The sequence below is a fragment of the Camelina sativa genome, chromosome 7, assembly GCF_030686135.1.
Source record: "Camelina sativa cultivar CO46 ecotype springtype chromosome 7, ASM3068613v1".
In the NCBI taxonomy this organism is placed as follows: domain Eukaryota; kingdom Viridiplantae; phylum Streptophyta; class Magnoliopsida; order Brassicales; family Brassicaceae; genus Camelina; species Camelina sativa.
The window spans coordinates 28,573,130-28,588,754 of record NC_141886.1 but is presented as its reverse complement, the minus strand read 5'-3'; the positions used below and the strand labels follow the sequence as shown (position 1 = coordinate 28,588,754).

Sequence of the window (15,625 nt, the reverse complement as noted above, 5' to 3'; positions counted from 1 at the left end):
AGATGGTACACCAAGCTCAGATGGTACACCAGACGCTGATGGTACACCAAACACAGATGGTACACTAGACCCAAATGGTACACCAAACGCAAATGGTACACCAAATTCAGATGGTACACCATACCCAAATGGTACACCATATGCAAATGATACACTAGACCCAGATGGTCCACCATACGCAGATGGTCTACTAGACCTAAATGGTACACTACCTAAACAGTACACCATACACATATGGTACACTAACTAGATAATACAACAAATTCAGATGGACCAAATATACACAAATCATAATTTTAGTGGGCTGCCATTAATTAATTCAGGTCCAACTAGAAAAAAATTGTGGACCCATCCATAAAATCCTCTTTTAAAGTATGTGGATATATTGGTCTTTTTATTTAATTTTTGTCTTATACTTTATCTCACAATCTTTTAATCTCACAAGACATAAAAAGTGCCTATTCTCCAAATTTTGTTTTAAAAATGTCTATTTCTCAAATATCTTTTAAAAAAGTGTCTAGTTGACTAATTGACTCCTTAATAAATCTTCCTTAGTTATAATTGCTATATAGATAATTTAATGTTTACATACAACAGTTAGATTTTCATAATGGCCATTAAACAAACTCGTACAATGTTCTCTGAGATTGGATTTTTTGTTTCTTGTGTATTTGTGTTCTGTGATCATTTTCTACTACTGTGTATTGTTTCACGAATACAAAGCTTATGACACTTTAATAATCTTGAGCTACAAGTATGATAAATCTTGTTGGATAGAATATGTAAAATGTTGTGACGACAAAATCAAATCAAATTTGTTTTTCGTCTTATTAGATAGTAAAAGATAAACATACAAACAAAACAACAAAAGCCAAGTATTAATGTAAAATTGGAGAAAGGTCCTACGTTATGGAAGAGGTGAAGCAAGAGTTGGTCCATAGAGTGATGTCTCCTCTATAGCTCTTAGTTGTCACTCATTTACATATGGACCCTGAGACCTTCTCTTGATCTTAAATATTAATCATCATCATAAAACTAACTAATTAAGTAACTTACACAATTTTATACATACCGAGAGACATTATAAGAACATAAATTTTATATGCCCACAATTTTATACATATGCAATTTTAAAACAGAATACTGTACATAAATTTTAGAGGTTAACGTTTATGTGATGATTATTGTGCATTCTGTTTCAAAATAACTATCAATATAGACACTTTTGTTTGTAATAAAAAATAATCTTTAGGATGTCATCAAAAAAACAAAAGTTTAGAATTTCAATATAATTCTGGTTAGAAATTATATAGTTTATTCCTGTTTATAATCAATATAAAAATATAATGGAAGTCCAAGAGTCCTTTTTCTTTTCTTTGGTGGAGGTAAATTTTCTGAATTTATTTATAAATAAAAGAGAGTTTTGTAACAACAATTTATGATTTAGGTATGTACTGTATTAATTTTTTTTTTTTAATTTGCGTGAAACATTTTACAGTCATATCTATCGAAATGCATTGCGTTAATATATGATTATATTAGTGATTAGTTGTTCATATTTAAGCAACAAAAAAAGCATATGTTAATTAGCGGAAAGCATTTGCTTTAGACCTCGTAAATGACATGTTTGTCTTATTTTGTGAGCACTCACTTGGTGTTGTTAAGGTTTGAAGTTACAAACCCTATCAAATGATCATATATCATTATTATCATTATCATGTATAGTGGCAGACATAGGAAAAAACTTTAGGAGGGTCAACTTTTTTTCTTAAACTGTTAAAATGGAAAAAAAATCCTATTGGTGTAAGAGGAGAGATTCGAACTCGGGTTACGGAGTGTCGTCCTAGTGGAACAAACCAAATTTTCTACCGATAATTAAAATTTTAATTGCAATTTTTTATATACATAATGATTCTTTGAGGAAATGGGTTAATTTTCAATTTTTATAAATAAAAGCTGTAAAATAAACAGGTAATTTGCAACTTTTATAAGTAAAATATATTAATATCAAAATTAAAAAAAAAATCTATTTGGAATATTCATTTTTAAAAGAAAAATATATGAATACTTTGGAGTAAAAATCACCTCTATTATAGAATTCATCTATTTTAAAAGTAAAACTAGATAAAAAGATTGGAAATAGTGGTTTTAGGGGTAAACATCTCTCATTCATTATATTTTTAATAGCCAATCAATATTTGTCATGTAATATAACTAAATAAACTAAAATAATTAATATTAAGTGTAATTGTTTAGTAAGGAATCCAAACCATAAGAGTTATGGTCAACATATCTCTTTGAATATTTTGAGAAGTGCGGGATTAGCCTAGCTAATGTAGCCACTAGCCATCATATCATTTTTTGAACGACCTCATATTAATATTGAAAGAAATTATTTGATTGGCTAATAATAATAAGTTTAGACATGAGAGAAACATAATATCGAATTATGGTAACCAAGTCGCATTTAGTCGTAGTTCTCCATATAAGAGTTTGGTAATAGTAAAATTTGTCATTTCTTTTGGGTATGCAGTAAGTAACCTTGAACCCAGTCTAGTTCACTCTTCTACTTGTGTCTGCTCCCGGCTCATGGTTAGTGTTGTAAATCGATAGAACAACTTTAAATTCAATTAAGTACTGATTGATGGCTCTGACACAAGCTTTAAACACAGAAATAGAGAGAACACATAAACAAAGAACACAAAGATTTGGTAACCCAGTTCACTGCATCAGCAACTACGTCTGGGGAGGAAACAAAGTCCTCAACATCCATTATAGATCAAGAGTTACATATGTGTTATGGTTACAACATACCTCTCACACTCGTCTAACATCCTAGATCGAGTCTCACAAGAACAACATATGAAAGAAGAATAACAAGAGATTGAGCCTAGATACACCGAGAATCTACATCTCTCTCTAGCTCTGTTCACCTCTTCAGAACCGCCTGAACTAGGGTTCGACACAACTCTTTTTTTGCTCTTTTTTTTTCTTCATATGGTTGACCTTATGTATTTATACTTAATACATAGTCGGTTCTTGTATGGGCTTCAGACCAATATTTGGCCCAGCTTCTGATAAACCAAACAGGCCCACATTAAACAAACGTAGACAAGTTTCTGATCCACTACAACTTCCTGTTTCAAGTTGGATCATATCTCAACAAACTCCACCTTGATTCAAGCTTGAAACTTTGAAGAAACACGGCCCATAGAACCTTTGGAATCCAGCTCTAAACTTGGCTAAACAATCTTCAATAACCTGCATAAGTCACACCCATACAACAAACATTTCAGCAAGTTCAACTCCTGAAATTTTCATCAACCATCAACGCATCCTTCTGTGAATAACCACACAGACCCCTGAACCTCGACAATTCTCATGTCCATTCTTTCAGAGATAAACCAGTACTCAAGACACTCTTGTGTCATCCTTGTCATGCGTTTGACCTCTTCATAGCTTTGATCATGAGATTCCCACTCATAAGTTATACAATAACATGTTAACAACACCAACAACATGTTCACTCAACATATCACTTCATAAGCTAATCCACTTATGAGTTAAACAATCACACAGTTTTCATCATGGTTTCTGTCAAACACTAGATACATGTTTTAGTGATTGGATTTTATTCTGCAAAACTTGATTCTAACTTGCTAGCCCTTGAATTCAAACTATTATGCGCACTGAGACAAAAATCAAACATTTACTTGAATCAACTACAGAAATACTGAAAAACCCTTGTTTCAATCTGAACCAATTCTCTGATTCTAACTTATCAAAATAACAAATCCTCTTTATCACTCATATAGATAGAGTGAGCCGATTACAACTTGAGCCAACCAATAACAACCACTTAACCAATGATCTTCAATTGACTCTTTGTACCTGTTTGAGTTACAACCAAACAGGGTTAACTCAAACCAAAGTGTTGTCTCTCACATGTATGATCATACACCTTGACAAAAACACCTTCTTGAGCTTGTTAGACATGTAAAGAATCTCAACATCCAGAAACACCACTGTATAACCCGAGATTACCCATTACAACCATATGTCTTAACATATCAACCAGAACCACTTCACAGGTTCAAACATCCTGATAAAATAGAATTACCACCAACAGCTTGTGACACGCTGTCAGTCACTTCAATCATGTCCCATATCATCATAACATGTGATATGTCTGAGACAATACTTTAAAGCTTCTTCACATCAAACTTTAAGCTCATGATGTGTTACTCCAACTCTGCAACACATTCACCATTATGCAGAATCCACCAAACAAATTGGTACAACATCATAAATCTTCTCAGGCCTTCAACAACCTTTTACCAAGGAGATTATTCAAACTCCACCTTATGATGCAAACATACAACTTACAACTTCTCAGGTAGTTGTCTTCAACTAATCAACAAATGCAATTTGACTCTCTTGCATTATCAGCCTTTGTATGACTTCATATTAGTTGCAAATACTTCAAGCCTTGAGATAAGACCTGTTTCCATGCGAGATGCACAACAGACTTTCATGATATGAAATTACAGAGACCATACCTACAAACACCTGCAATTGTCTCTAAGATTCTCGTTCAGAGGAAAAAACACCTTAGTGTTCATTCATCTCATGCTTAACACCTTATTGTTCATTCTGATTTCACAGAAAAAAACCTTGTAACTTACTTCAATACCAAAGATCACTCCATGACTGAATACCTCAGACACAACACAATCACTTATGTGTCTTCAAATCAAACAGTTTTTTCCTCTATGGTTCCGACTGACTCAATAGAGACTGTCCTAGTGACTGAATCAAAAACTTTAAATCCCTGCTTACTAACTCAGAAAATCCTTCTGAATCACATAGCAGAACTCTAGAATCAAATTTGTTCCAAACACGAGAAACAGTCTTCGATTCAACAGCAATTTGTATGACAACAATAGATTGAATCCCAAAATGCACCGCTATTGTTTCCAACATGTCACGCCGCCTAACGTCCTAAGGCTAGGAAGACTTTCGACACAAAACTTCGTTCAATCTACTACACATAACAAATATTCATCCAACAGTTTTGATAATCACCATCTTAGCTTACCTTTTTTCAATTCACACTAACCTCTGATACACTCCATCATGTAGATAAACATCTCCTGAATGCGAATTCTCACACTCTCTTATAGCTTCAAACAATCTTGACTCATTCACATACTCCCTTAACTGCTATTATCAAGACTTTGTATACTTCTGCACTAGTCGCAATATATACCAGAGCGAGATGCCTGATACATTCTAAGAATAACCACATGATTCTTGATTAAACTAGCTTCCAATTGACATTACTAATCCAGTTTAAGCTAAACAATCATATTGATTTCTATCATCAAATGTAAACTCCACCTTGATGACAACCAATCTGATCAGCTACCAATTATCAATGCAACTTCATGTTTTCTCTTGATCATCATGTCAAACCGACAATGACAGGCCTACTATGCAAACTTTAAGACATTGAGTCTTCCACGTCTGAATTTCACTATAACCCTGTTATCTCATCTCTTTTGAAATTGAAGCCTTTAGTATTGATACTCAAACAACCATTAACACACATAGGAATTCAAGCTTTTCTGGCGTCCCATTATAGCAGAATCCTATTCATATGGATTGTTCAAACTTCTGAAACTCGCACACTAGCTGCATCAAACCTTCAACAAACTGAATATACCAAAAAACACAACCTGAAACCCAGCATTGAATCTTGGATAATCCCTTGCAAAATCAACATCTAACCTTTTGTGCTATATCAAGATTCTGATTCTATTAACTCATGCAAACCATCAACAAAAAGAAACAACTCTTCAGAACATCACACTTTGACCTTGTGACTGTAGAGGATACAGACTTAATGTTTTCAATATTTGAGCTTAAAGCAAATAGAGATTAACTCCACCTCAAATTAATATCTAGTTGGTTGCTCAACCTTAAATCAAGAATAAACTCTATGGATGAGCGTTCTTGTACCAGCCTCAATATGAAATGAGACGTATCATGCGAATTAAAAAAATTTATTGTAAAACATACAATAACTAACATATTAAAGCCTAAAAAGAAGTGAACTAATTGTCATCAAAGTCGTCATTATCATGATCAGAGATTCCATCGTAGCAAATCATTGGTGGGACCTAAATGTTTTAAGCTGTCCAAAATCTGACACGTGTAGAACCTAACTGACAGAGATACTGTTTTGGAACTGCTTCGCTTCTCTCGTGTCGTGAGGATAAGATGTTTGTGAGTGATGCCATGATTCTATGGATGATGCTTATTGTTGATGACATGTGAACCACCACTTTCTCTATTCTTTGTTTTCTTTTTTTCTTTCTATTATTAAATTGTTATTTGTTACAGTTTTAATTATTTATTGTTGTGGGTGAGGTTTGATGGCTGCCTAAGAAAAGAAGATGAGGTTAAATGAAAAGATGATTATATTTGATCATCTGATCTCTCTTAAAAGGTAATGCGACTTGTAGGTGTGGGTCACAACTCCATTATACTACTATGGGTTTATCCGAAAAACATGACAAAGTGGTACAAAGTGGTACAAAGCTATACCAACATACAGTTTTAAAATTTACCAATCACAAAAACTTTACCAAAATCTTTATTAAAAGCTTTACTTTCAGCTTTTTTTTACAGTTTTCATTTAAAACTTTTTTTTTTTTTTTGTAGTTTTGCACTATTCAGTAAAAGCTTACAACTTCAACAGTTTTTCTGTACAGCTTTAGCTACGTTACCAATCAAACTCGATCTCATCACTATATATATATATTTTTTTTTCTTTCTGTTATGATCCACCTTCCTTAACGTACTTTTTAAATTTGTATTACTTTCTCCAAAGTCAATGTTTTTCTATTGTTATTCTTATAATTTTGTTCATGTATTCATGCCGACGAAAAAATCTTGTGTTGGGTTTTAGAACCAGTTTAAAAGCTAACAGAAACTCAAATCAAAATTTAAAAGATAGTCCCTTTATTCTTAATTTTGCTTCACATGTACAAGTAATTTATGCTGTGTGATGACAACAAATTCACATTTATTGTTTTGTTATTTAACAATAATAATAAAATTATTATTATTATTATTATTATTATTATTATTATTATTATTATTATTATTATTATTATTATATTTTATCTAAAACTCTAGGTCTCTTATTTCATTGTAAATGGTGAAATTTTTAATTTAATTGAAAAAGGTGGAATTTGTTTTTCTTGTTTAGGAGGTATACCAATATATTAATAAATTCTAGGGTTTAGTGTTTAGAATTTAGAGTTTAAGAATCTAATTTTAAGTTATTGGTTTATTTAAAAAAAAAAACAAATTAGAATTTAGAATTTAGAGGTTTTGAAGAAGTTCATATGCGCAATATGATGGATTAGAGCTATTGTCATGGTCTCCTCTATGTACTTCTATATAATTCTGTAGAATCACCTGCTGAATAATAGATCCAAAACATATATAGATCTAGCTAGCATGTCTCTTGAATATACTATAATTTATTCATCAGCTTAATTCGTTAAGAACATACACACACGCATGTTACTAGAAACTTGAAAATCTAACGAATTATATTAATCTTGAAAAATGGTGGAGCACAATATGAGCTACCCCTTTTTTATATAAATTAAACTAACTATGGCGTCTGCTTAATTGGAAGATCGCCTAAATCATTGCATATAGTATCGATCGGTCCTAGCAACTTTTGTCGTCTTATTCTTAAATTAAAAATGATTGGGTCAATATATCTTTTTATTTCTTTCCAAGTTTAACACCTAAGTTCGAGATTTATTAACAAAACCTAATTAAAATAAATTAAATTAATGACAAATAATGTATGTATCGTCGTGGAAACGAGTTTGCCACACCTTCTCCTGAGGAGACTGGCACTGGTCTGGCGGCCAGGGACCAACTCTTCATAATGAGAAACAAAGTTTATAATAAGTACTTGATTATTTATTACTAATTTAATAGTTTGACGTCGAAAAATTGTTATTATTGGTATATTACTATGCAATCATACATGCACTTCAAATCATTTTTGATCCGTCAAATTCAATACTTGCAGTTCTGAACTCCTCCTTTACCGGATTAATATCGTTACCGGATTAGTAAACTCATTCATAACGTTTAACGGTACATTATTAGTTTTATCCCTTTTTGTTCGACATTTTTTCGTCATTCATTTCATATGATACTAATAATCACTTTTCACTATATAACTTGTTCTTTATTTTTTTTTTATATATCATACATATTTACACATCCATTCTTTCCTTCAAAATTACAGAAAGAAAAATTAAATATATTTTAGTGATATAAAGAGTTAATTTAACTTTTCCAATATCCATATAGTACAATATAAATAATTGTTTTAGTTCCTGGAACAAAATAAACCGTAAGGTTTAGAAATGTGTTACATGTTTGAAGAACTATATATATTGAGCAAAGCCTTTCCAACTAAGATTGCTGCTGATGATATAAATGGATTTATCTCTATGGTGGAGGTAGAGTATGCTTGGTTACCCACTAATTGTAAGAATTGTAGGCAGTTGGGTCATAAAGAAAAGCGTTGCTTACAGTCTACATCGGTTCTTCAAGTGAATATAGCTACAATTATTGAGTCATCTGTTGATGTGGTTGCAGGGCTTGTTAGTGAAAATGCTCCAAGTTTCGTTCCAGTTGTTACTCATGAGACTACTGCTCCTATTCAGATCTCAAGCATTGATGTACCAATTACTAATGGTTCTCTCTTACCAGCGGGAGATTCAATCACAGCTTCACCAACTATTGTAGAAGAACACAGATTGTCAACAATTGTCTCAGTCACTGAGAATGTTTCTATTTCTAAAACTGGTCCAACAACTTCGTTATCCATTAAGTCTCCTATTCAAGAAACTGCTCATATTTCTTCAGCTATATCTCATGCTACTTTCCAAGGGGGAAGTAGTAAACAAGCTGAGATTAAATTTGGTTACAATCAGTTTGCCTCATTGGGTTCTACCGAAGGAGAAGAAGATTTGTCGGAATCAGAATCGGATAACAAAACTGAGCCGATGGATCTAATGACTCCTACAGGTAAAAGAATTCTTCGGCAAAGACCGGTTAAACCATCAGCAAAGGTAAAAGAAACTCTTAGTCATAGAGGTCGTGGAAGGGGCAGAGGTCGTGGGAGAAAAAGTGGTCGTGGCTAGTGGTTTACATTATCCTATGTTTAAATCAATCGAAGCGGTTGATTTGATTGTATGTGTGCATCTTTTGCACCCCGTTTTCTAGCACTTAAGTATCTTTGTAATCTGTATTTCTTAGGTCATAGCTCTTTTTAATAAAAACGGTTTTTAGAAAAAAAAAAAAAAAAAAAAAACTATATATATTGAGTTTCGGTATGAACTCTTCCGGTTTACAAGATAACTAAGTATATATAAAAATGTGAGCTAAATTCATGTATATTTACACAACATCAAAGTCCAATAAAACTATAGCTATAGAAATAAATCCGATAAAAAAAACTAATGGACAGATTACCAATTCCACGGTGCGACGTCATATTAATTTTTGTAGTTAAACTGGTGAATTATTCTACTTTTTTTTTTTTTTTTTTTATCAATTTAATATGATCCATCCATGAACTTTCATCATTCTTATCATATTGATAACTCGTTGTACGTACCTACAAAAAGTCAAATGTTATACAATGATGATATGAAATTGACAAATCGCACTATTTTATTTCGTAATAATAAACTGATTCCCTTAGCTTGCTCGATAAAGAAGGAAATTATGGTTGGTACTTTTTTCATTGATGTAACCTTTTATCTCGTGTGTCAGCTACTATCAAGGATTAGGGGGTAGAACATATATATTTTGATTAAGCATAATAGTTTGTTAAAGAAACAATATAAGAAAGTGATAAATTAAATTATAGATGAAAAATAGGGATAGAAGATAAAAACAATAATAATGTGCGTAGGATGGATGGGTAACCTAACCTTGGTTGGACGAGTATAGCCGACAAAAGCATTATTGGGACGTGCCGAAACAAATAACAAAGCTGAGACCAAACCGATTGGAAGGTTACACATCAACTTTTCTAAGTCAATTACTCCAAAGAATTTAGTTTTATAGTTGACGAATCATAATTAGCCACATATTTTTTCATTTCTACCCACTTTCATTGCTCTCTTGATAGTTCTAATGTTACGTCAGAAAACCAAACAAAAAGTGATTTTAAAAGGTGAGCACCCTCTTGTGTGTGTGTGTGTGTCTTTTTTTTCCTTTTTTTTTTTAAACTAATTGGACCACACATTGTGTGAACTAATTGGAATCTCGGATTTAAATTCGGTAATGTAACTAGTTATATTAGCCTTATAGCTTGACCGAGTCTTAATTTGTGATGTAATGAATGTTTTAAAATATAATCGTTTGGTTTTTAAGACCGTGCTAAATCAAATAACATTTGCAACACTTATAAATAATCTCTTTGTTCTTATTTTATCATAATTTAGAAAGAAAAAGTTGACCTGCATAATATATTACAAGTTTACAATTATTATTCCGTACATGTTGGTTTCGAAATACGACTGACATTTTTTTGTTTCTCTTGTATGTTACATTTGTTACATCGATTTTATTGAGAATGCGGGAATGTGATAAGATGTAATATGGAATTCCGAAAAATACATTGTACTTCAGGATATAACAAATAATTGGTATAGTAATGAATCACCTAGCTTGTTTAAACACTTTTGTGGAAATAAAGTATATGCCTAACTCTTTCCAAAAGTTACTAAATTAATTGTTGAAAGAGATCAAGAAAACCAAACCTAAACAAGATGGTGGGGATCACTATCCATATGTATCAAATCAGAAGCACTTAACTAAAATATATAATATCTAACTAAATAAATGAATTGGACACCAAGGGCCAATGTGTTTCTATGTTAAGAAAAAGAGGCTGAAAATTAGTGGGTAAACTGACTTGTTGTCCGTTATTTAAAGGCTTAATCACTTTCTTATTACTATTAGTAGTTATAAATTCTAATATACAATTATAGATTTTGCCCAGGACATTTATTTTATCTCACTTTATGATATTCTAATTTTTATATGATTAATCTATGAGGATTATGATATATATCATAGAGAATTGAAATCGTTGCAATGAAATTAAACTTATCTATGAAGGAGATGAGATATAGAATCATTTCTTTCCCCCCAAGTATCCGTATTCACATTCATATTATTCCATATGTTTCATTATAAATGCCGTTTAAAGTTTTTTTTACATATTAAGAAAGCAATTATTTTTTTTGTTTTATCTGTTATTAATATACTATACATAAATTTAAATACATTAAAATAACTAAATAAGAGGGGAAAAAACTAGAACTCATATCAAACATTTACATTAAAAATAGAAAAGAAAATATTTGTTTTGAAACAAAATTTTAAATATAAAATGACACTAAACATGAAACGAAAGAAGTAATTAATATCTAGTCACTTTTTGTTAGAGTTGTACAATAACAAAAGAACAATGCATAACCACATAGATATTTATTATATACACGCACACACTTAGGGTCTGAATGGTAACCGCAGATTTAGTAGTGCGGGACAAAAAATTTGATAGTGCGGTACGATTCAACTACGGTACATGCGGGACAAATATATTTGCGGGACAAGTGAGGTTATTCCAAAATAAGCGGTACAAAATAATGTTTGATTGGTGAAAAATAATTTGTGGTGCAGATTTCATATTATTTTATTAATAGCTAATATAATTATATATTTTTATTTCTATTAACAAACAAAGTTTTAATTTCTGAATTTTAAATACTAAAACTTATTTAAAATTAAAATTTGATTGGTAAAATAATATTATAGTTCATAATTAAAAATGTGAATGGTAAAATAAAACAGATGTAGAGTATCATTAATAAAAATGTTAGAAAATATATTAATAATTAGTATGTATATATATTTTTGTTTTGTTTTATTGAAGAAACATTTTCATTTAATTATGAATTTTAATGATGATGTACAATAAATTTTGTCTTATAGAAAAAAAAAGAGAAAAATGTTTAAAAAAAAAATGTTAAAAAAAAAAAGTGAGAGAAGAGGAAAGTAGAAAAGAGAGTGAGACAAAATGTGTATATATAGACTTGTAAAAGAACATATACATAATGATTTATAATAATAAAAAAATAAAAATAATCAAATGGTTATTGACAAGTGCGTTTTTTTGTTGGACCACAGGGTAAGAAGCTGAAGCCAATAAAAAAGCGGTCCATGCCTTTTTTCTTCTTCTTTTGAAAACCGCAGTTTGCTTTTTTTTTTTTTTTTTGAAGTATGAAAAAGTGTTGAATGGTAAGATGTGTGCGGATTTCAAAAATACAAAATAAAATACACTAATTTTGTGTTACCATTCACAACCTTAGTAGATAAAAATGAACGAAAGTTTTAAATTATAATATTAAGTTGATATTCATGATATGATATGATAATTCTTTTTTTTTTGTGCAGACATGATATGATAATTTTATTCACCAAATATAAAATATTAATTATTTTTGGGAAATTTTCTCTTAGTGGGGAGAATAGTAGCAAGTGGGATGCTCATTTGGTCAACCTTTACAAGTGAGAAAACTAAAAAAAAAAGTAGAGAGAATTGTGCCATCGACATTATCCTTTTTTACCCCATAGAAAAAATTACCAAGAAAATAAAATCATTATTTTGAAATAAATAAATCATTCCATTACACCAAAAAAAAAAATCATTCCATTGATTAATAATTAAATTATTAGCCATCACCCACCTATCATTTTTATTTAAACTTTCAAATAAAAATAAAAATACTTTTCTTCCCTTCTTATTAAGAAGCCCCCCTTGGCTTCATCTCCTCCCATTATCCTCTAAACTTCATCAAACCAAAAAAAAAAGAAGAACTCATTTCTTTTTCCTCTCGAAATCCCAAAGATAGATAAAATTTACAAAGTCATATTTTTTCATTTTTACTCAGATGAGTTTTGATGATTCATGCAACTCAGGTCTTGTTCTTGGATTAGGTCTCTCACCAACTCCAAATAATTACAATAATGCCATCAAGCGATCTACCGGTTACAAGCTCGAGCCCTCGTTGACTCTAAGCCTCTCCGGCGATCCCTTGTTGACGGTGGTCGCCGGAGCTGACCAGCTTTGCCGTCAGACGTCATCTCTCAGCGGAGTCTCTTCTTTTTCAAGCGGGAGGGTGGTGAAGAGAGAGAGATACAGTGGGGAAGAGTCACCGGAGGAGGAGGAGACTACCGAGAGGGTTGTAAGTGATTATCGTGAAGATGAAGGTGTTAGTGCTAGAAAAAAACTTAGGCTTACGAAAGAACAATCTGATCTTCTTGAGGAAAGCTTCAAGCACCATAGCACCCTTAATCCCGTAATTATATAACCTTAATCCTAATTATTTTAAATTACTAATCACTTTTGATAATCCTTATCTAACATGACTCTTTATTATTTTATTTTATTTACAGAAGCAAAAGCAAGTTCTGGCAAGAGAGCTGAATCTAAGGCCTAGACAAGTTGAAGTATGGTTTCAAAATAGAAGAGCCAGGTATATATATTAATTATCACAATATTCATTTTTTCATGTCTCTTGAATATAGTCAGATATTTTTTCTACGTGAAATTGTTTTATTTAGTAATATGTTTGTTTTATTTAATGAGAGCAGAACAAAGCTGAAGCAAACAGAAGTAGATTGCGAGGTTTTGAAGAAGTGTTGTGAAACATTAACAGATGAGAACATGAGACTTCGGAAAGAGATTCAAGAACTCAAAACCCTAAAATTGTCTAATCAGCCGGTTTACATGCACATGCCTGCATCGACTCTAACGATGTGTTCTTCCTGTGAGAGAATCGGCGCTGGTGGCGGCCGTAACGGAGGAGGAAGTGGAGGTAGTATGGCCACAACGGTGGTCGTCGATGGAGATAGGGCGAAAGGAGCTTTCTCCATCTCTTCAAAGCCTCACTTCTTCAACCCTTATACCAATCCATCTGCAGCTTGTTGAATAAAAGGAACTCGTTTTTTTATGATATATATATATATATATATTTTTTTTTTGGTGGCATTTTAACTAGTAGGAAAAAGTAAGAACACAATAACTATGTTAGAAAGGGTAAGATGGGTATAGATGGTCTCTTCTACAATTCCCACTTTGTTTTTCAGTGGGATTGTTGGTTTGGGAAAAAGAATAGTTTGTAATTATTATTTTATTTGTAAAAAAAGGTGACAAATAGTTTTCACTAATCCATCTTATTTTCTCACCTTCAATTTTTAGTACAGTAAATCATGTTTGTAATTTAAAAAAAAAATTATATAACAATGTATAAATATACGTGATAATTTTTCCTTTTTTTTTGGACAACTACACGTGAGATTTGTTCATGCATACTAAATCAGCCGATTATTACTTTTAAGCTATGTGATTAGATCTTATGGGGCGGCATGTATTGATCATAAGAAAAAGAAAAAAAAAATTTGTAACGTATCATATCAACATTAAATCGGACAAATATGTGTGATAAGCTACAAGTATATTAAATTACAAATCTCAGTCTAAAAAATAAAACTTTCTACGCTAAAATACGACATCTATCTAATATAATGGTAGGTCATATTTAACATCACATTAAAAAACTAATACATATTTCGTTTGATCTTTCCTGTACTATATTGTAATGACCTTTCAAGCTTGTATATTAATGTTCATTGGATTATTTCTACAAAGAGAAAGAATATTATATTATATCATGTCAAAATTTCTGATAATTAAGACTTTATCATAACAAACAAATTTTTATAAGTTAGATTCATCATTCATCCAAACAAGGCATTGGTATCATTTATCAACTTGATTTGTTTTTGAATTCTTGAATCCAAAAACGGAAAGAAAATTGATGGAGAGATTATGTTTTCTCACCAATAAATAAAAGTTATATAGGAATATTAAACAGATGGGAAAGCCACAACTTGTGAAAAGGGTATATATAATTTTAGTAGGCCCAACTTTTTTTTTTTTTTTTCTCTTGAGTAAAATCCAAAATTGAGTTGCGGAATCATATTAAAAAGGGAATGCATTAAAAGGGAATGCATTTCTCTTCTTTTAATCAAGTGTTATATTTATGGATTCTCCAAAGAGAAAATATTCAAAAAAAAAAAAAAAAATTGAAATCATTGCATGGGTGTGAAGGATTTTAAGCGAGAGAGAAAAAGGGTGTGGAGTTTGGAGGTTAGCTCACGTGTATTGATGCATCACTTAAGATCACACAAACAATAAGAATACTAGACCTTTCGGAAAACAATAATAACCTTTCTAATATTTTTTATCGCGTGTACTCAATATATAGACCTTTCAGAAAACAATTTATCTGTTTAGTATAACAGATTTAATACGTTTTTAAAAGGAGAAAATATGAGAAATATATTGGTCATTGTATTTAAACTCTGTCGGCTAATATAAAAGTCCAGAAACTAGCTATGAACCAAAGGAATACTAAAGAATAGTTTTCTTTCGTTA

General features: G+C 31.2%; 2 protein-coding genes across 2 annotated transcripts; both read left to right on the top strand.

The window, feature by feature from the left end:
- The first annotated feature begins 8,465 nt into the window (after nt 1-8,465).
- LOC147941816 (uncharacterized) lies at nt 8,466-9,248 on the top strand. Its single transcript, XM_087458654.1, has one exon. The coding sequence runs from the start codon at nt 8,466-8,468 to the stop codon at nt 9,246-9,248; it is 783 nt and encodes a 260-aa protein (XP_087314780.1).
- Nucleotides 9,249-12,928: 3,680 nt separating this feature from the next.
- LOC104702818 (homeobox-leucine zipper protein HAT9) lies at nt 12,929-14,355 on the top strand. Its single transcript, XM_010418738.3, has 3 exons — nt 12,929-13,484; nt 13,582-13,661; nt 13,780-14,355. The coding sequence occupies exons 1-3, from the start codon at nt 13,077-13,079 to the stop codon at nt 14,114-14,116; spliced, it is 825 nt and encodes a 274-aa protein (XP_010417040.1). The 5' UTR covers nt 12,929-13,076; the 3' UTR covers nt 14,117-14,355.
- Nucleotides 14,356-15,625: the final 1,270 nt, after the last annotated feature.